The sequence below is a fragment of the Tamandua tetradactyla genome, chromosome 3 (assembly GCF_023851605.1).
Source record: "Tamandua tetradactyla isolate mTamTet1 chromosome 3, mTamTet1.pri, whole genome shotgun sequence".
In the NCBI taxonomy this organism is placed as follows: Eukaryota; Metazoa; Chordata; class Mammalia; order Pilosa; family Myrmecophagidae; genus Tamandua; species Tamandua tetradactyla.
The window spans coordinates 190,309,163-190,329,818 of NC_135329.1; the positions used below are offsets into that span (position 1 = coordinate 190,309,163).

The 20,656-nt window shown below is 35.8% G+C and overlaps 1 protein-coding gene across 2 annotated transcripts in view; it reads right to left on the bottom strand.

Moving 5' to 3' along the window:
- ABCA12 (ATP binding cassette subfamily A member 12) overlaps nucleotides 1-20,656 on the bottom strand; it is a 157,599-nt gene that overhangs the window by 55,568 nt on the left and 81,375 nt on the right. For both annotated transcript variants that reach the window (XM_077155038.1, XM_077155039.1), the window contains 11 exons: nucleotides 19,346-19,464; nucleotides 18,683-18,789; nucleotides 13,053-13,309; nucleotides 12,843-12,955; nucleotides 11,486-11,610; nucleotides 9,517-9,690; nucleotides 6,740-6,904; nucleotides 6,218-6,428; nucleotides 5,086-5,225; nucleotides 3,180-3,299; nucleotides 2,059-2,149 (listed from right to left, as the gene is read on the bottom strand). In XM_077155038.1, coding sequence (XP_077011153.1) covers nucleotides 2,059-2,149; nucleotides 3,180-3,299; nucleotides 5,086-5,225; nucleotides 6,218-6,428; nucleotides 6,740-6,904; nucleotides 9,517-9,690; nucleotides 11,486-11,610; nucleotides 12,843-12,955; nucleotides 13,053-13,309; nucleotides 18,683-18,789; nucleotides 19,346-19,464 — 1,622 coding nt within the window. The remainder of the gene's footprint in view (nucleotides 1-2,058; nucleotides 2,150-3,179; nucleotides 3,300-5,085; nucleotides 5,226-6,217; nucleotides 6,429-6,739; nucleotides 6,905-9,516; nucleotides 9,691-11,485; nucleotides 11,611-12,842; nucleotides 12,956-13,052; nucleotides 13,310-18,682; nucleotides 18,790-19,345; nucleotides 19,465-20,656) is intronic.

A 20,656-nucleotide genomic window follows, 5' to 3' on the forward strand; every position in this document is an offset into this window, starting at 1 on the left:
TACTGACTCTTGGATAAATTATTAAGCATTAAACTAGATTGTAAATAATAGGAGGTACTCAAAAATATCTAGTATTCTACACCTTGGAAAATGTGTCTAGCTGTATAAATACTTACTGAAGACAATACTGAGCTAGTTACAATTACATATAGTAAACTCAGGTATAAAGAAAGACAATATAATTGAAAGTTTAATTTATCAATGACTAAGGAAGAGCAATTTTTTAAAAATCACATCTATCTACATGTAGTGAGGAAGAGAACTATAAACTAGATATGAAAGTTTAGAATAGACTAAACAGAAATCTTGTTTTGTGCATGAATGTGAATGCAAGAATTTAAACAAAGGGAAGTCTACGTAGAGTGGATGAAACCAACTACCATTTGATAAGCTGTGCTATGGAAATAATTTTTAAGGGACTGTAAGAATCTTGTCCACATAGTTATGACTTTTTAATATCTTTGATTTAAAACCTTATGTGAGTTACCTCTATTGATATCTGTATTAATCTAGTCAAAATGATCAAGATTTTATTTTAGGTAATTACTCTGGAAGAAGGAGGGTTAGATTGCTCTTTAATTTCATGACTCCTTATGAAGCAGTTAACAGGGACAAAGGATAAATATGAAACTGCAAGTTAATAAATTATTTGGCCAATTAAATTCTCACTATGACTCCATCATCCTGAATACTAAGAAGGCTGGCAATATTATAAATCTGTCCTCACAGAACCCAATATGTGCCTTCCATTGTCCAAAATGAGATGAAATTTCCCACAGAGACCAACTTAAATACATTTAGCATCAGAATTTGCAGTAAATGTTTTTCTTGCTGGAGATGTTGGGGGTGGGGGTGGAGGGTAAAACTGCAGTTGAGCAGTGGCCTCCAGCAGCCAGGGGAACTCAACACAGTGCCAAAGGATTCTTTAGATATGCTCGCTGACAGAATTACAAAAAGCTGTGAGGATCAATGGCCCCCAAATGTGAACTATAACTTCTGTTAGATTCTAAGTTACGTAGTCAGTTACACAAGCATCAGTTTCCCTACTCTGTTCACTTAAACCTTGCTTTGAATTCTAAGCCAATCTAGGAATAACAAAATTTATATGGTAACTAGGTAGTATATCCCTGATATTTTGATTAAATGATTCCTTACCCAAGTGGTACTTTTAGAGAATAAATCCAGTAACACCGTCCTTTAATTTCTTGACTACCATAAATACATTAAAGTATGTGAAACACAAATTTAAGCATGATTTCTGCCCACTGATATAAAACCTAAGTCATATTCCAGGAGTGCCTGGGAGTGGGAGGGGCATTTGTTCTGCTACTGCCAAATTCTGACACTCTCAATTCCTTCCTCACACTTGTGGTTGCATAGCAACAGTGAATCAGACACAGACTGAATTAGATGCCTTGCATCCCTTAGGTTGAAGGTGGGGATGTGGCAGAGGGAATGCATAAGTTCATTCCAGCTTCCTTTGATCCTCTTCAGTCTGTTCCTTTTAAACTACCATGAGAGGAGGACCCAACCTTGAATACTGATTAAAGTTTATTTTCTTTTAACTTGCTTTTGCTAACTCTGTAACCTCTTGCAGCTATATGCTGGATTTGTTACAATGGCACTGGGGTCAGTGGAGATAAATGTTAAATTTGCCAGAAATAAACCATGTCATCTTCCCTTTCCTTAAGGACTTGCTTTTCATCACGTCACCAAAAAAGAAAAAGAAAGAAAGAAAAAAAAGCACCCCTACCACATGGGTATTTAAGAACCTATCTATGACGGAAGGCAAAACTGCAATGACTAGCTATATTTCATTGTAATTATTAAAAAACACTGCAGACATTCACCATCTGAATATTGAAATAATCATTCCTACTTGTAATTGTATCACTAACAAGCAAGAAGCTGGATGGATATATCCAGGGTTTACTTTCCTTAGAATAACTAGCTAGAAACAAAATGCAGAAGGAAAGGGAAAGACGTTCTAGTATGGGATAAGGTTTTTCACATTTTGGCATGACAGGTGAATAGAAGGTTCTATGAATCTGGACTCACCAAGCTCATCTATCTGTTTCAATAGTTCAACAGCATCAAGTCCCACGGAGAATTTTACAAAAACTTGCACAAAAGGGTTCCTTAGAGTGTTCTAACAAATAATAACAAGGAATTAGTTTTAATACAAGAAGAAAACATATTTAATCGGGGTCTCTCTAATAACACCCACAGTGAAATGAGTTAACTACCCCTGGGCTCCAGTGATGAGCAATCTTGCAAAGACTCACTTAGAAATCTTTGAGGAAGAAAGAAAAAATGGTGGCTGGTAATGAATTGTAAGATTGGGCTTTTGCTGATCTATAGACATGAATTGATCAATATGCTAAAGTGGCCAGGTATGACCACAATCATTGATATCTGGAAATTATATTCAATGCAACGACCCTTTTTCTCATAGCTATTTTATCATGTCTTTTAAACATATGATACACACAATTTTGGCAATTCCATTTTTTTGTTCACTTTGAAACAAAAACCATGTTTAAGCATTGTGATGCCTGCATAGAATTTGACCTAAACCAGGATGAACATGAGGGCTGTTTGAGTAGCAATTACATTTTGAAAGGGTCAATTCATTAGGACATTTTTTTTCCAGTAATGATAGCTTTTGCTTCCTTAAATGGTCTTAAACTTAATACCCTCAGATAACTACTTAAATGAGGATATCCTGTGCACAATATGTAAGAATAAATTTGGGATCTGATAATACATATTATATGTTTCAACCAAACTTAGTTTTCTCCAGAATATTACTTATTTAAAGAATTCTGGTTCCGCTAAAATAGCAGAGCATAATTTAAAGTGGAGAAATAAGTTAAAAGTATATTTTAAGGCAGTTTTTATAGCATTTTACTTTTGGACAATAGATCTGAATTGCTAGTTTTGTCTCAAAATCACCTTGTAAAAATCTTGTCTCTGAATTACAGAGAGAGGACGTGCAGTATAAGAGGTAAGGGTGATTGTGAATGAAAGCAGCAGATCTGTTATCCTAGCTCAGACCCCAGTCTCTGGAGAAAAGGTAATTTTAATCTGTTGAATATGGATTCTAAATTACTCTTTACCTATTAAAATATCAAAGAATTGTAATTCATACTAAGGTGAGTGACAGAATCATCTCATACCTGAAGCATTGGAATCGTCTGGTTTAGCAGTTGGAAAGAATTCATGAAAAGTGGTGATTTATCCATCCACTCTTGAGATTTTTCTCTTAATTCTGCCAGCTGCCTCAGAGTTACATTAGACTTAAAGAATAGGGAACAAGACGGAATTAATCTGTTAGTATTTTTCACATATTTTTAAAAAGCACTTTAAGGTTGTTTTGTAACAGAACTTTAAAAAACAGTTCTAAAACATGGAATTAGTAAAAAGTATGGTCAGAAATTTCCCAAATTGCCCAAAGTTTTAAATGGCAACTTTTATGGGATCAAGAGCATTTATAAAATCTGGAGAATTCAGGGTTTGTTTCATGGCCACAGGGAATTTTTACAGCCAAAATGAAGGCATGTTTTCCGGGTTTTCATAAATTGCTCATTTTTGCCAATGATACACTTTGCTACTGGTGAAACTTTCTAGTTCAAGAATAAAAGGAGAAAGATATTCTCAAACATTGCTTGTAGAAATGGATATACTACAGCCTTTTTTTGGGAAGCAATCTGAGAAATGTTATTACAATAAAAGAAAATGCAATATCCCTCAATCCCTTAAACCCAAACATGCATGTCATTGATATAAAGATACCACCATGTAATACCATATGCATACGACCATTTTTTTTTTTTGCCAAATTGTGTTTATTAGCAAAACAGAAGCAACATCTGGAAACAAAATGAATGTCCAACAACAAAGGATTGAGTAAATTTCATTCTATGAAAAATTATGCAGCCTTTAAAAAGAATTAAGCTATACTGGTTGAGTGGGAAAGATTTCCAAAAGGCTTTGCTGCATGAAAAAAAACAAATATGTAGAAAAGTATTATAATGCAATTTCACTTTTGTAATGCAAACAATAACCAAACTCTGCCTATGAATGTGTATACTGTATAATAACCTATGAAACATTAGTGGAATACAGGGAAATTATAGAAAGACACATCCTTGAATGTCGAGATAACGTGTTTGCAGGAAGGAAGTGTGGGATCTAAAGGACAGGTAAAGGGGAAGAGGGAGCAAAGTGCAAAGGAAAGAAAAAAAGACTGCATCTAAAAAATAAGCACAGATATGACTTCATGTATGCAGAAGGATGTAAAAGTATGTAGTCTTTAAAGCAACTAAGTGTTAAAAAACAAACAATAGAAACAAAGAAGATTCAAGATATCAGTGATGACCTCATGTCCCTTTTTATATAGATCTAAAAATAATGTTATATGCATTATAGTTTAGTAACCAAGTTGTGGTAAAAAGTTAACAGGGATTTTTTTTTCACTTTCAGTCTCATTTTAAAAGCATTAGGTATATAATTCAAATAATTAAAAATAATGTTCAGAGTAAGAGGGAAATGCTATCATGCTTAAAAGATAAGTGGAGGACAAGAAGTGTTATTATTAATAATTGTCTTTTCCCGCATATATCGTCAATATAAACACAAGATGTTAAAATGTTCAACCCAAAAAAATGAAGTTAAGAATCTATACTTAGGGGTTGTTTTTGTTCAGACTAGTATATAATCGTCCCGATGGTATTTTTCTAGTACAATTATTTTTAAATATTTTGAAAGTTAGACACAAACTGCAGGAAAATTTTTTGCTTTTTGAGATAAACTTGAAAAATCTGAGGTCTTGCTTTAACTAATCTCATTGTCAAGTGTCAGCGTGCTCCATTTTTCTTCAAAGGGCAACCGCCCAATTTACACTGCTTATGAACACACAGGGTACAAGTTGAGAATTGCTAAGAGTTTCAGAAAGCCAAGGCTATTAATAATAGGCAAGGTAGCAGGTAGAAAAGCAGAGTCAGCTAGAGCAAATTGGAAGTTTACCACTTTAAAAAGCATCTTGGTATTTAAAATGGAAACTTTAAGTGAGAACGGTCAAACCTTTTCCATTATGGCCTTTGTGACTGGGGTAAAAGGCGCATACAAAATCCTTCCCAACAACAGAGGTTTCAAGAAAGCCCAAATCACAGTTCCAGCAGGCATGTTAATGATGTCCTTATAAAGTGAGAAGCAAAATGGCGCTGGAAGGAAATATATGAAATAAAACCATTTAGTATATGCATTTCAGTTCTATTTCCTCATGGTAAATTGACACAGATTAATATGATCGCACACTAAAATACATGCCTTAGCATTTAACTGTGTTGTGAATAAATGTGAGGCATCTAGTGTTAAAATGAGAAAGCATAGTAACAAATCTTTTTAGGTGTGAAAGTTCAACCCAATAACCAGGCAAGACTAAGTGGTGGCAGGTTGCCAACAGGCAAACCACATTTCAGAATTGTTTCCAACAGATCCATCTCACCAGTATTTAATTAAAAAGCAAAACAAAACATGAAAATCCTGCTACTGGTATAGTATCTGATGCATAAGAGCTGTTCAATAAAGGTTTGTAGAACAAATAAAAAGATGAATAAATGAGTGAATCCATCTGCTATATGAGTATCCATATATTATTTGGAAAGAGCTCAGGTGATCATACTTCCATCTCCAAGTTTATAGATCAAGTAAATAGCTTTGATGTGCCACTAAAAGTTTATAGTTCACTGCATTCATGAAGCTCTGTTGTATACACATATAAATTGTAATTCTAGAGAGTTAAGAAAAAAATATTGACCAGAGATTTAAGGCTTGGTTTTATATTATCTCCTGGCAAGGTCGGCCTAATTACGATGCACACATACGATTAGGGGATAGATTTTGCAGCAGACTGCTTGGGTCCAAATCACAGCTCTGATGCTTCCAATCTGGGTAACTGTCACCAGGTTATTTTGCCCCTTTGTGCCTGATTTTCCCTTCTGTAAAGTGGGGTGATAGTACTTTCTTCATAGAGTTGTGAGGAATAAATGAATTAACATACATAATATGCATGACATATGGTGAGTGTTGTCTAAGTGTTTTCTTTTTTTATTCTTAGGTAAAATTAGCATTTCATTTATTATGGAAGGCTAAGATATAATAAATGATGATGTTAGGAGGTTATATTACCATGCTTATTTTGAAGAATACTCACTGGCATATGTGGGAATTCCATATTTTGAAGCAATTTGCTCTTTACTTAATTTGTAAGTCAAAAAGTCCTTGGTGTGGTTGCCTTTTGGTTTCTGGGAAGAGGGTAGCATGGCAGTTAAATATTCTGTGGTAATTCCTTGGGAGCACAATGCCTGGGAGATGGTACTAAATGATCCTTGGGCTGTATTTATTCGGTTATTTCGGTACATTGCCTGTGAGACAAAAATCCATGGTTTGTTGATATTACATGAGCTATAAATACTATTAAAAACAATGTAAAAAAACAATGATAATGCTTAGAGTATCCTTACAGTTTCCATAATTCTTTTGAAATGTAGATTGCCAAACTTTACCAATTTAAGTGGTAAAAAAAAAATGTTGCTAAAGTTGAAGATTTGTCCTGCAGGTGATTTTTTTTTCAAATTACTAAATTCGTAGCTGAATGTATTATAACTAATCTTAGAGGAAAGTGAATTTGACAAAGGAATTTTACAATGAGAACATAACTGAGCAACTTTGTTACCTGTGTTAATGGAATGCTTCTGGGCAGGTGCATTTGTTTCATGGATTTCATTTTGTCTAGCAGCGGACCTGTGCCAGAAGCCATGTGATTGAGAGCCTCTTTTAGCCTTATGAAGAGTTCTATTATCTTTTCTACTGGGTTTTGATCTTCCCTGGGGAAAAACACCTAACAGAAACAGAATAAAAACATGTAGAGAAACTGGAGCCCTCATACATTATTGGTGCAATGTAAAAAAGATGCAGCCACTTGGGAAAACATTTTGGTACTTTATTAAATAGTTAAACATAAATTTACCATGTAACCTAGAAATTCCATTCCTGGGTATCTACCCAAGATAAATGAAAACATATGTCCATTCAAAGATTTGTGTGAGAATGTTCAGAACAGCATTATCCACCATAACCCAAAAGTGGAAATAATCCAGGGGAATTGATAAACAAAATGCGATCCATCCATACAATGGGATACCTTTTGGAAATTAAAAGGAAATGAAAACCTGAGTCATGCTACCAGTATGAACCTCAAAACACTATGCTAAGTAAAAGATACCAGACACAAAAATGTACATATATGTGATTCAATTTATATGAAATGTCCAGAAAAAGTAAATCTGTAGAGACATTAAATGGATTTGAGGTTTCCTTGGGCTGGGGGCTGACAGCGCTAGTATTCCCAGCACTGGGTAGGTGATGGGTAAACAGTGGTGCCTAAGTTTGCATCATCCCTGCAGTCGGGGACCTTTGGTTTAGTAGGGGAAAAAACCATCAGACAGGTCAGCAAATGAAAGTTTGAGAAACAGGAGAGGGTTGGGAGAATTTAGCTAAAAGATCAAAGGAGGTCTGTCCAAGGCAGACTTCTAAAAGATGAGAAAGAACAAACCATGGGTAGAAAAAGAAGAAGGTTCTGGGCCAGGAGGAAAAGATATATGAGGGCCCTGAGAAGAGAAATTTCTTGGTCTGTCTGAGGCAGACAAAGACCATCATTATGAACACAGATTTATTGGGGAGTTAGCCTTGTCTTCACACCTCTCTCACCGCTTAGCAATGATTCACTGAGACCTTGCTGTTTCAATAGGTCAGCCACTAATTAAATCAGATATTTCTAACTTAGAATCAACATTTCCATCTTCATTCTAGTTCTTCCAAATCCTAAGAGTTCCTAGATTGATGTGAAATAAATCAGCAAATTGTGCGAAATTTTTCATTATTTTTATTTGCAATACATAAATAAATTAAGAAAGGTCTTCTGTTTGTTAGATGCACATATTCATTAGAAGCAACAAAAAATACTTTGCATGAATTCTGCAAATGTTTTAAAATAGGAGTTGAAATTTTCAATGAACAAAATCAATAATTTCACTTCTTATGCATTTCGGGTTGTAGTTTATGAAAATAACCATTTGTTGAATTAAGGGCTATTTGTTGAGTTGTGCTGTGGGCCAGGCACTGTTCTAGACATATTTCAGTGAACAAAGAAGCCTTAATGAAACTTACATACTAGTGGGGGTAGGTAGGAAATAATTAAAAGAAATGAAAATAGAATATAATATATGGTATGCTGGAAGTGCAACTGAAAACAAATAGAGCAAGGAAAAGGGGTTTGAGACTGTTTCAGGCGGGGTAGATGGCATTTTAAATAGGCCTCACTGAGAAGGCCAAGCTTTAGCAAAAGCAAATAGGCATGCCCATCATGTGAGGGGTGGCTCTGGGAGTGGAGCCACTGAGCAGCTAAGTAGGAAATAAGATTTTAGAGATGGGGAGGCCTTGTGCAGATCATGAGAGTTTCATAGGGTTTGAGTTTGTTTGACTAAAATGGGGAGCCATTGGAAGGTTTTGAGCAGAGGAGTGACATAATGTGACTCTCAGACTTTTAGATCTGGAGTGTTAATGACAGGTCAAGGCAGAGAAACCAGTTAGGAGGCCATTACAGAAATATGAGTGTGAGATGATGATAGTTCAGAACACATCATTTATAACTAGTCCTAAACCATTTTCAACCCCATTGTTATAATGTCTCCACAACCCAAGTTGGCTTTGTGGCTTTTGTTTTTTCCTACTTTAAAGGGAAAAAAATTTTTTTCTGTGGTTTCAATAGCATAAGTATGTTTATCCAAGCATGATTTCGATGTACACAGGCATTAAATTTTTCTATGTTTATATTTTCTTCGGTTATTCATTAAATAAGTACTTGCAAAGCACCTACTTATTGCAAGATGGAGTCATTTCTGATTTTCCTAAGTCCTAATAGTGGCTGTTTGTTTTGTTCTACCAGAGAAGCAATTTTAGCCTCTATCTAAATTGATGAAGGAAACAAGAATTTTCCTTTTAAGAACACTTTAAAAACCCATATCTTTCACTTAGAAAACAAAAGAAAATTTTGTTCTAATTTTTATTTTTATCCCACCAAATAAATACATATTCACTATAAAAGTATTCATGATATCTGTATTTTACACCTTAGTATATATTAAATTTAATTCCTGGTCTTGAGAGTTAATAAGGCAATAATATTAGTTTCTTCATCTCTAAAATGAGGAAATTGCAATATACAATCTCTAAAGTCCCATTTAGCTCTAAAATATTTCTATGATTCCAAAATCTGTATAAGTGGATTTCATTCCTCATGTCATCATAGAGCATACATTTGTAATCAAAGATTTGTATACTAAGCTATGAATGTGAAAAGAACCCATCATTGCTTTCCATGCAGAGCTCCAGGTTCGATTCCTGGACCATGCACCACCACCATCCACCAAAATCCCATCACCAGCAACTTGCCTTGTATGTGAAGTTGTAAATGTCTAAATAGTGCAGGAGAGTGAGTCCGATGAGATAGGACTGGCGGGACCTCTCGGGAAGAGTCAGGTTGCAGAATTCCTTCATTGCATCTTCCAGTTTGAGATTGGTGATATTAGCATCACATGAATGCAGCCAGAACACACGAGAAATAATCTGCAGGTTGGGGAAAGAAAAATATGTTCGCTGTGAATCATTTCGAGTGGCTTTTGTTTATACTCTTAGACTTCATTAAAAATATGATAAATTATCCTTAAGAATCAAATAACTTTTCATTGAAAACACTGATGACTATCAATGAAGCACTATAGAGGTCACACTTCACTGGAAAGCTTAAGGAGATAAGATGAGAAAAAGAGAGTGGGATGAGTCTAGGATGATGCCCAGATTTCTTGCTTGAACAACTGAGTGAAAGGGGGTGCCAAGAAAGATAATTGGTTTGGAGTAAAGTTTGGGGAGCCTATTACTGTAAGACTCAGGCTACCTTGGTTCATTTTACTCTTGGTTAATTCAAATTGCATTTCATTTTTATAGTCATCCTAAATTATAATCCTGCACAATAAAGTCTGGGTCCAGAGATGAAAAACAAACAAAAAAAAGGTCCGTAAAATATTCACACAATAACGTGAATCATCTATCCTGGACAGCAATATTAGTTTATCTAGAAAGTGATGCGTGAATATTGGAAGCCACATACTGTCTTTGTTGCCACTGAGTTGAATTTATGAATTTAAGGATTATAGAACGTTTTCCTTCTTTCCTTTTGAAAGTAATAAGAACTTACCCTCTCCATCTCCATGCGTTTATTTACCAAAGTAAACCTGCTGTTCAGAAGCCAAAAGCATGATTGGTGAAATAAGATTTTAAGATCAAGTGAACAAAAGAAGAAATCAAAGGGAAAAGATAAACATTGTTTGTTAGAACAAGAGGCAGAAAAGTGGAGGCGAAGTGATTTTAATTTTTGTATGGGAGAACCAATTCAAATGACATGGATTAATCTAAATTTTTCCAAAGGCAGCCCTGAAAACTTTTTAAAAACGTTATCCAATATTGAAGAATAATTGGGGTATGCGTAGAAATGACACACTCTGTCATATGTAAGTTTTGAATGGATGAGGCTTTAAGCCCAGCAGCTCTTTCGGAAAATTTCTATGACACTTCCAGACAATGGACTTGGGAAAGGGCTAAAACATAAGACATCTCAAGTAGAAAACTCTATTATCAGCCTATGAGGAAATGACATTATTCATTTTCACACCCCAAAATGTTTGCTTCAACCATAAATTTTACTCAGAGTACCCTTGACCACATCTATTTTATACATAATGCCTTGTCTGCATAACTTGGGACTTTAAAAAAAATAAACAGTATTCATTTTTATTTTAGTGTTCTTTGTTTGTTTATTTTTTTTGGGGGGGTACATGGTCCTGCAATCAAACTAGGTGTCCCGCATGGAAGGCGAGCGTTCTATCACTGAACCACCCCTGCACCCTATCTTGGTTTTAACAAGCTGTAAATGGTCTCTCTACTTTTTTTCCCAATGGGGTTGCTAACATTTGACTTTGCTATCATCATAATATTTTGATATAATCATAATAGTATGTGCAATTTAGCTCAAACTCTGATTGTCGGAGTAAGTATAAACAACTATTGGAAGCATCCATTTTTTAAGACAGCCATCTGGAGGTAAAGAAAGGAGATAACAAGGGAGGCAAGCAAAAGGGGAAACCAAAAGGAAAGGAACACACAGGGACAATATTTTTGTATCACAGTTGTGTCACAATTTCTTCTCTATCTGTACCTAGGAATCAGGCCTCTAGTTTTATCATTTGTGTGGAACAGTCCCCAGATTTGCATGCAACTTGGTATTTTACTGATGAGTGCTCACCAAATACCAAATGCTACAGAAAGCTTTAAAGAGTGGATTGAGTACAGATCCATTGCACCTCACCTCCGCTCTCTTATCAGGGATGGGAATGGCCAACAATTTGTCCACACTCATGTTGGACATTCCTGTTGTTCGCCTCAGTTCTTCTTTCAGCTCTTCAACATTCTTAAACATTTCTATTAACTGACCTAAAGGGGAAAAAAAAGCAACAACAACAAACCAACCCACATGTTGATTGCAATATAATTCTTTTTAGTCATACTAACATAGAAAAACCTACTTGACTAAAACATATATTCAACATACACGCCTTGTGTCAGAAAGAGATGCCTTCTAGTTTTGGCAAACATTGTCTTTTTAGGAGATATTTCTATCTGATTTAAGCTTGTTCCTATTATGATACCATTAACTCAAGGCAACAGATTGCTCTGGATTATAAATTCTTAGATGTCTACAACTCATGGGTGATTCAAGGAAAATATGGTTCTTTCCCAGACTTTGATCACATAATGCACTAAATAAATCTCTCTCCATTGATTTAAAACATCACACAAATTCAAAATTGCTTTTTAACCTGGAACATATAATACTGTCAATTTAGGACAAGGTTTGCCAAATCCACAACATAACGCCACAGATCATTTTTCTTTAACTTTGCATGACACGCCACAGTTCATAAAGGGTTTTCGCAATTGTTATCTCACTTTTAAATGGAATGTGTTTAACTCCACATACTCTTTTAGAACTGTGATTATAATTATTTCATATCTGGGTCATTTAATGCATAACAAGCAATATTTTTCTTTTATTACAATCTTCATTCTGCAAATGCCTTTCGATTTTTTATATTAAGCCTCCTGATGAAAATGTACCTTCTTTTATTTTTAGACTTAGTGCCCTTCCAATTTTGTAACTGCCTATTGACCAAAACTCTGAATGCTTTTCTTTTCAGTATTGAAGTATTATGCAAAGAAGAAACGTATTGCATGATACATGATGTCTAGAATATTAATAGAAGGTTCCGAACTGAGATTTCTATAGATAGCAGTATGTCTTTTTAAAATTTTATAAACCAGATTATTCTCCTGAGAGCAAATAAATTTTCATCCTAGCTCTTCAGCCACCTATCAAATGCACTTTAATACATCAGAGAAACAAAAGGTGAATAGACAAACTAGTCCAATGTTTGAAGATATTTTTGGCTGAGATTTCAAATTTCCCTCTTTTGTTCTGTGCTAGCTCTTTGTATGTTTACTTTAGACAAGTAAAATATTTGAAAGCTTCTGGTTTCTTATGTGTCAGAGCAGATAGCAAAGCAGGTTTGGTTGGGAACTTCAAAAAATGCTTTCTGAAACTGCAGCATGAAGAATCACCTGCATTCTAATAAGACAGCATTTAAAATATGGATGGGAAAACCCACCGGTTTTTTCAGAAGCTTCAGCACTGCTGTTGACATGCAGCATGACTTCTATGGTTGGTATTAGCCGTGTGATATTTTCCAAGTAATTCATTTGCAATGCCTCTTCTAGAAACCTGGAATGAAAGAGAAGAGGAAAAAAGAAATTCAGCGAGTCATTCCCACTTTTTGAGAAGGAATTCCACCAAGGAAGAAGACAATGGGAAAACGTACCGATCCATATTTAAATTAATTTTGCTGGGATCCCCAGTAAGCAAATCCTTTAGTTTTTTAGAGATGATATTATCATGGTACAATAAGCCAGTTGCTATGTCAGTGCTGAGTTCTGCAGCTTCAAGAAATTGCACATGAAACGCGCTCTCTTCACACAGGTTCCCAAAGCTCATTTCAGAAAGCTGGCACATTTTTTCTATAGAGTTGAAAGTCTCAGGTTCACAAAGAAGTTCGGTCAAGTTTCGAAGTTGAGACAGCTTTCCAGGAGAGGGAAAGAGTGGGAAATAGATTAGTTACATTATCCTAAATATTTAGTAGTTCCTAACAGGCAATCAAAATAGATTTGTTTTTAAAATGACAATTTGCGATCAGTTAGTTGGTATTTGGCATAGTTTTATTACAAAGCGCTATGTAGTTCACTGCTACTCCGCTCACTGAGTTCATTGCTCTCTTAAGAATTTCCAAGAAACTTTGGACCCATTAAACTTGTCTTCTCCAACCATACTCATAGCTTGTAGATTTACAGGTTAAAGTAATCTGGCTTGATCCAGTTTAAATCATAAATTCTTCAATTGATTTTATATTTTAATTTATATTTTATTCATGTGTAAGGGCAGATAGCAGAGCAGATTTGGATGGGGGCTTCAAAAGGCCCTTCTTAAACTGCAGTGCGGGAATCTATTCTAATATTCTAGTAAGGCAGCATTTAAAATATCTGGGTTTTCATAAGCTTCTGCTGTTATTGACATTATCAGCTGCCCTGTATATATCTAAAGCGAGAAACTAGGTGCTTTTGTTCTGTGGAAATACTTAGGACTTAAAATGCCACACCCAAGAGGAAAAGAAGAAAGCTAATTTCCTATCCTGTCAATTCTATTCCTCTCTGTGATTCACTGTACTGTGTTCTCAGGACATATCCCCAAGTCATACATCCTGGGGGGGAAAAAAGTATGCCTCTGGGAAAGCCAGTTCAGTTGTGCTTGGAAGCTACCCTTGAGCTATTCCTTTTAAGAAGTCAAATAACCTGGAGCAACAGCTAAAGAAAGAAATATATATGTCATTCATTGCAGCTCAATTTCCAATCAGCAGTTGTATTTTGACAGAAATGAAATATTTTATGGTACAGACAAACGTTTAGGAATATTTCTTTCCAGATAGTAAATGAGTCAGCAGAATGATGTGTCTCTAATGAGAGGTTTGTAGTAACTACACATAGGCAGTAGCAATTAAACATTGATCATCTTAGAAAACATGTATCTTTGGACTATTTTATACCATATTTTATATTGTAATTGACTTTCAGCTTTGAACTCACTAAAATGGCTTCGTATCTATTAAAATTATATTTACTAGTCTTATTGCTATGAGAAATTTTCCGTCCTGCAATAGACCCAATTGTTTTACCAGTTCTAACTATGTTTGTCACCCTATTCCTTTCTTTGATTTTCCAAATACTAGACATGATCAAACTTCTAATGAATAGAGCCAAATCTCCATGCAACATCCTCCAGTGACTTATTGTTTGGTATTTCCTTTTCTTTTCACATGGGCAGGTACCAGTAATTGAACCCAGGTCTCCGGCATGGCAGGCAAGAGCTCTGCCTCCTGAGCCACTGTGGTCCACCCTGTTTGGTATTTTCTTAATAAAAAAGATAAATACTAGTGGCCCAATGTAGTTGCTGTAATTGAGCTTTTGAGGGTATAGTAAATGTGAATGACTTTCACCCAATGGAAACTAATTTTTTAATGGCTAGTTTGGTGTACATGTATGGGAAACCAGTAAATGTCCATATAGTTTAATCTAAGTTTGACAGGAAAAAAGTCATAAAAAGAGAAGTTGGTAATCCAGCCTCCCTGCTGAAGTGGTTGGTTCTCTGAAATAATAATTTCATTCAGGGTTAATAAAGTAGAATGCTCTTTGGGGCACATCCACCAGGAGCAGCACTGTGGCCATTCAGTGATTATCATTTATTATTTTCTTCTAAGAGCAATACATGCATTAATTTTTTTGGAGCTTCGTGGCTCACTAATAATCAGCACAAATTATGATTCTTGCTCAAAAAAGTTTGTGTCAACTGCAATACAAATTGCAGAGTTGACAATACCTCAGTAGAGTCTTTCTGTCCTTTGTCATGCCTCTAGTCTATCAGGGTTCAGGCCTTAAGCTGAACAAGGACTCATAACTACTTCGAGCTGTGACTGAATTCGCCACTGCCTAATGGTTCCCCAAATGCATCTGAATCAGAATTATAAGTGACCTGATGGTAAAGAGTTTACAACACTGTGGGCATAAAATGCTAAAAAAGCAGCACCCCTGGGCTCTTACTAGGTTAAGGGAAGAGGAGAGAAGGCTATTTAAAAATTTAAAGGTGTTACATTAACAGCATCGTGATATCTATATTTCTGCTCAGACAAAATCATTTTATGCATAGTTTCCCAATCGGGAAGTTATTTTTTCCACTAAAGGGACTGGATGGAAGGAGATAAAAAGGGCAATGAAGAGAGGATAATACACAAAGGATCAAGAAGAGCAGAGTGTTCAGGCTAAGACAGCAGGCGGGTAAACAAGGGGGGAATCCTCCAATGAATGTCACATATTTGGCATTTGGGAGGGCCTAAGCTGTTTTAGGAATGCCCTTAATAAAGGTTTAGAATGGGTGGGTCCTACCTAACTGTTGCCATCAGGATACCAGTGACCAGGGTGGGCAAAGCAGAGAAGTAGAATGATATCTAGTTGTAAAACTCTAGAAATTTGTCTTTATCCTTTTGGAATTATTTTCTGAGTGTTTTCCAGGTTTTAAGCTCAGGGCCAAGTGCTAGGATTCAACTGTAAAGGGCAGACCTGAGCCATGTTCCTTACTGAGCTTGTGGTCTAGGACTGATGGGTCCTTTCTACTGCCAATGGTGACCATGTTGTAACAAAGGGTCATGGATTTTCTCTCCCAAGGGATAAAGGGCTGTAGTTTTTTTTTTTCCATTACTGTGGCTTTACAATATAACCCTCAAGGTGAATAGTATATCCAAAATGTGGATGCTGTTTTAAATTATCTTAGTCTGTTTCCATTCTGTTGGTGTAAATGATTGAGAACTTATCGTTTCCATTTCTCTGTTGTCTCTTGAGTGCTTTCGGGTAACTCACTTTGTAAATTGACTGCAATAATGAGTTATGTGCCTAGGTAACACAACTGCAATGTCAGTGCTGTCCTTTAACACCTTCATTGGTTCATATGCTCGTGAATCAAGCTGTGAGCTCCTCTCTACGTTCTAATATTTAGGGATATCAATGAAGAAGACATAATTTCTCCAGAGATTGCACTCTAGTGAGGGAAATAGAACACAGTATACAACAAATTATATATCCAGTAGTAAGTTCCAAAACCAGAAATCTCACTATTATTAGAGACTCTCCTTCACTGGGTGCCCTGTTGTCTCAATTCAACCTTCCAAATCACTCTTGAAGCTACCTGCCTTCTACTTTCTGCCACTGACACAGCTCAGGCCCTCATTACTTCTTATTTAGATTACTGAAAAAAAATAGCTCACTTGGCTTCCTTCCGGTCTATCCTCCTTACTTCCGGAAAGATATCTCCCTAAGACGCAGGTTTAACCGTCTTCAAATTCACAACTTTCAGGATCAAATTCAAACTCCTTGACTAAGCATAAAGAGGCTTTGGCTCACTAAATTTATTTTTCAGAAACCTAAACCTCCACATGGCTCCTAGGCTAGATAAGCCCTGAAACCCAGTTACCAGTCTCTCCAAAAGCATAGTTGCACACCCCAACCCATATGGGCAACACCCCTTTTCAACGTGAAGAAGCTAGAATGGCCATTGCCCAAATATTCCTAAACAGTGGGAGAAAGATCAAAGGAGAAAGTGGTGTTGTGTCAGCGAAGATAGATAACTACTAAATCAGTATTTTGATATTTTTCTTTTGTCCGCAGTGTCTTAAGGAAACACCTGAAATATGGAACTATAACCCATACATGCTTTGAAATTTGTTCTAAAACTACTTGTTAAAATGTACTTTGAAATTTATCCTTTTTTGGTATATATATTTCATAATAAAAAAATGTTAAAACAAAACAAAACAGAGGTTTTGGATATCTGGGCCTTTCCTGACTCTCAGATACTCTCTGTTCCAGTTGGATACATGACTCTAGGTAACCTATACCTGTCATGCCTCTAACGTCTTCAAAGTGCAGGTCTCTATGCCAGGAATGCACAACTCCAGTCTAATCCCACACAGCCTTCGAGATGCAGATTAAGCATGATCTCTTTCACAACGTTTCTTCTCTGCACTTCCATCCTCTGCAATCTGAGTTACATATCACACCGCCATACACAGGACCCTCCCATCCACAGCCCACAGCACTCATCTCACTGCATTAAACATGTTGATCTGCTCTTCCAGCTCCTCCACTAGATTGATCATAAGCACTTTGAATTTAGTGTTATGAGAGCACAGATGATGGATAGAATAAATAAATTGAAAACTGTTATAGATGCACAGATTATAATCATTAGCTGGGCTAGGAAACAGACAGAAAAGGGATACCCTGATATCACAGAAGGAGTGACTTGTCCTTGAAGGATGAGCAAGAATTTTCCTGATGAATGCATAATTTCCTTCTCGTTTGCAAAAACAAATTAACATAGTGCTAAATTAAGGACATTAGAAATTTTGATTCATGCAGAAGACTAGAGCTTACATGGAGGTAATCTAACTGAGCATATTTATTTGTAATATACATGGACATAATGTTTGCATGCCTGCTTAATTATAACATGTTTACTATACAGCAAGACATCTTGCTGGCCCTGAATAAACCAGTTCTAATTTTACTTTGTCTTTGGCTACATAAATCCAATTAAACTGCTGTGCTTACTATGGAAGCTGCTTTCAAAATTTAATACACTTATTTAAGAGGTGAAGTAAATTTCATGATATATACATGAGTTAAACAAGGAATAATAGATAGATACATAAACAGGAACCAATTCAGAATTTTAAATTTCGGAGGGCTGCTTTTCCCCCCTTCCTTCAGTATTATACACTTTAATATGACATCTAGTGTCTGCTTCTGACAGCAATAATAAAAAGAGGATGAGTGAAATTCTGAGATTTTTGTATATTGTGAAGTTTAAAACATCAGCTTTCAAAATCCACTTTTATTTATAGATTTAACAACTGAGAAAATCTCAAATTAGTGGTCAAATTCTGAAGTCTCTTTTTCAAATTTTCAAAACTTAGTAAGTTAACTAGATTATTAGCCGTTCCTTTATGTACGTGCATACTCTAATTCTGCTTTTATGTATCATTTCATGCAGAGACCTCCACAGATTAAAAGCAAAATGCCAGAATGTAGTACCAGAACACTTTTTCAGTCTTTCCCTAGTGTTAAGTAGAATGAAAATAGGACCACTATTGGGCAGGCCATGGTGACTCAGCAGGCAGAGTTCTCGCCTGTGATGCCGGAGACCTGGGTTTGATTCCCGGTGCGCATCACAGGGGGAAATAGGACTACTATTTACAAAGATGCAGCTTTAAAACTTAAACTTAAAAACTTAGCGTTTCTTGCCAAAGCATTCCAGGAAGTGTTGACTTTTATTTTTTCTTTTGTGACTTACTTTTGATTTTAGGATTGCAGGAACTGGAGGGAGGTAATCCTCAAAGGAATCATTTTGAAGAAAAGATTTTTTAAATCGAATTGTGGACTGCAGGAGTCTTAGATTTTCTGTATAAGAGAGGGGGAAAAGTTATTTATGTGAATCACAAGTTCATTTAGGAAACACATTTTAAAGACCCCTTTATCCTGGTTTATTACTAAGTTTTTTCTAAAATAGTAGCCTAGCTGGATCTAAATATAAAACTAGTGAAAATTTAATCTTTTCTTGAGCCATAGAGATGATAGAGTTCATTGTTTTTAAATATTCAAGTATATTCTGCTTAGAGATTCAAATATTTCTAGCAATGGTGCTACATATTTTTGGCTCTTTGTCAACTGAACATGTTTCTATTTCTGACTATTTCTGGCTCTGTGGGCCCCTAATAACTAAATATTTGGTATGTTTGTTTGGGTGGCAGTGATAATATTAGGAGCAGCAAGAGAAGGAACAATATAACACTGATTAACTATTCCTTTCATATATCAGATCATCAAACGGCACCTGATGCATATGGAAACCAAGACTTTTCTATTTTCTCTTTTTAAGCAAAATCTGGGAGACTTACTACTTCAGAGCAGAATTATAAATCATAAGCAATGTAATGACCATAAAGAAATACATTACCTTGGGATCCCCTGGCCACATTGGCAGTGATGTTTCTTATACATGTCAAGTAAGGAGTATAAGGACTATCCGCTGTTATACTTAAGAGGGCGTCTTCAAAATTTTCCAGTATTAGCAGCCTGTAGAATGACAAAATAACATATACATTAAGTCACTATAAAAATAAAGCAAAGACATTCTGTTGTGACCTATTTAGTCCCCTGATTATTTAGCACTAGTGGACTCGGCTTTGAAACACCGTCACATCCTCACACTGCAGCGTGGCATCACTGCTCTGGCTTCTGTGCACACCTAACCTTCTCCATGTGCATTGTCTTTATATTTAATTATTTTTTATATCCCCTCCTAAGTGACCTCAAGATCATTTTTAGGCAAATGCATTTATAGGAAAATAAATATTTCTGGGCTAGATTTGCCAGATAAAATACAAGACTCCCAGTTAAATTTGAATTTCAGATGGTCAACAAGTCATTTTTTAGTATAAGCACGGGCCATGCATCCTATATTTCAATGCTTTTTTTTTGTTTGTTTCCCTGATTCTGGCCTCCTGACTCTGAGCTTCAGTTCGTTCTCTTGTCAAATGAGAGGTAAGGAGGATGGACGTTCTGCCAGATTCTTTCCACTTTTAACATTCCATAGTTACATTTAATTCTGTGTCATTGTGATCACAAATAAATGGTGGAAACCAACTGACCAATATAAATTCCTTTTGTCTCTAAACAACCACTTTATGTTCTCATGTTAACCTTTTCTGATTTCTTTCAAATTTGTAAGGCCATGCCTAAGATTTTTGAGGCACATATATGTAAGCCTGTGTTAAGTATGCACCCTCACATCAATTGCGGGGTTGTGTCCTCTGTGTATTTGGTATCTCCTTCCTTAATGTCTACTTTGTACAATAAGAATAGGCTAATTATCAATGGCTAATTTGGTGGCCATCTGCTTTTAAACAAACTACACAAAACACAAATTAACTGGTCTTGTCGGATGTTTAACATGGATTTGATTAAAATACTGGTGGGAGAATCTTATTCTGGTATATTCTAAGTAAACACACAAAAAATGTTTGCATTGGCATCAGAGAAGCTCTAGGTTGCTTAGATGTGGGCTAAGAACCTTGGATCCTTGAGGAGCTTTAACTAAAAAGTGAAAAAATCAGCAGCAATAAAAGTCAAAGTTGGCAGTCAGAGCACAGCTAATTGGTCAGATGGCTGACCCTCATTTAAATATATTTCATATTTTAAAAAAAGAACAGTGAGTATTTTGCTCTTTTTAATTTTAGGTGTTTCCTGTTTCCTTGGCCAGAGATCC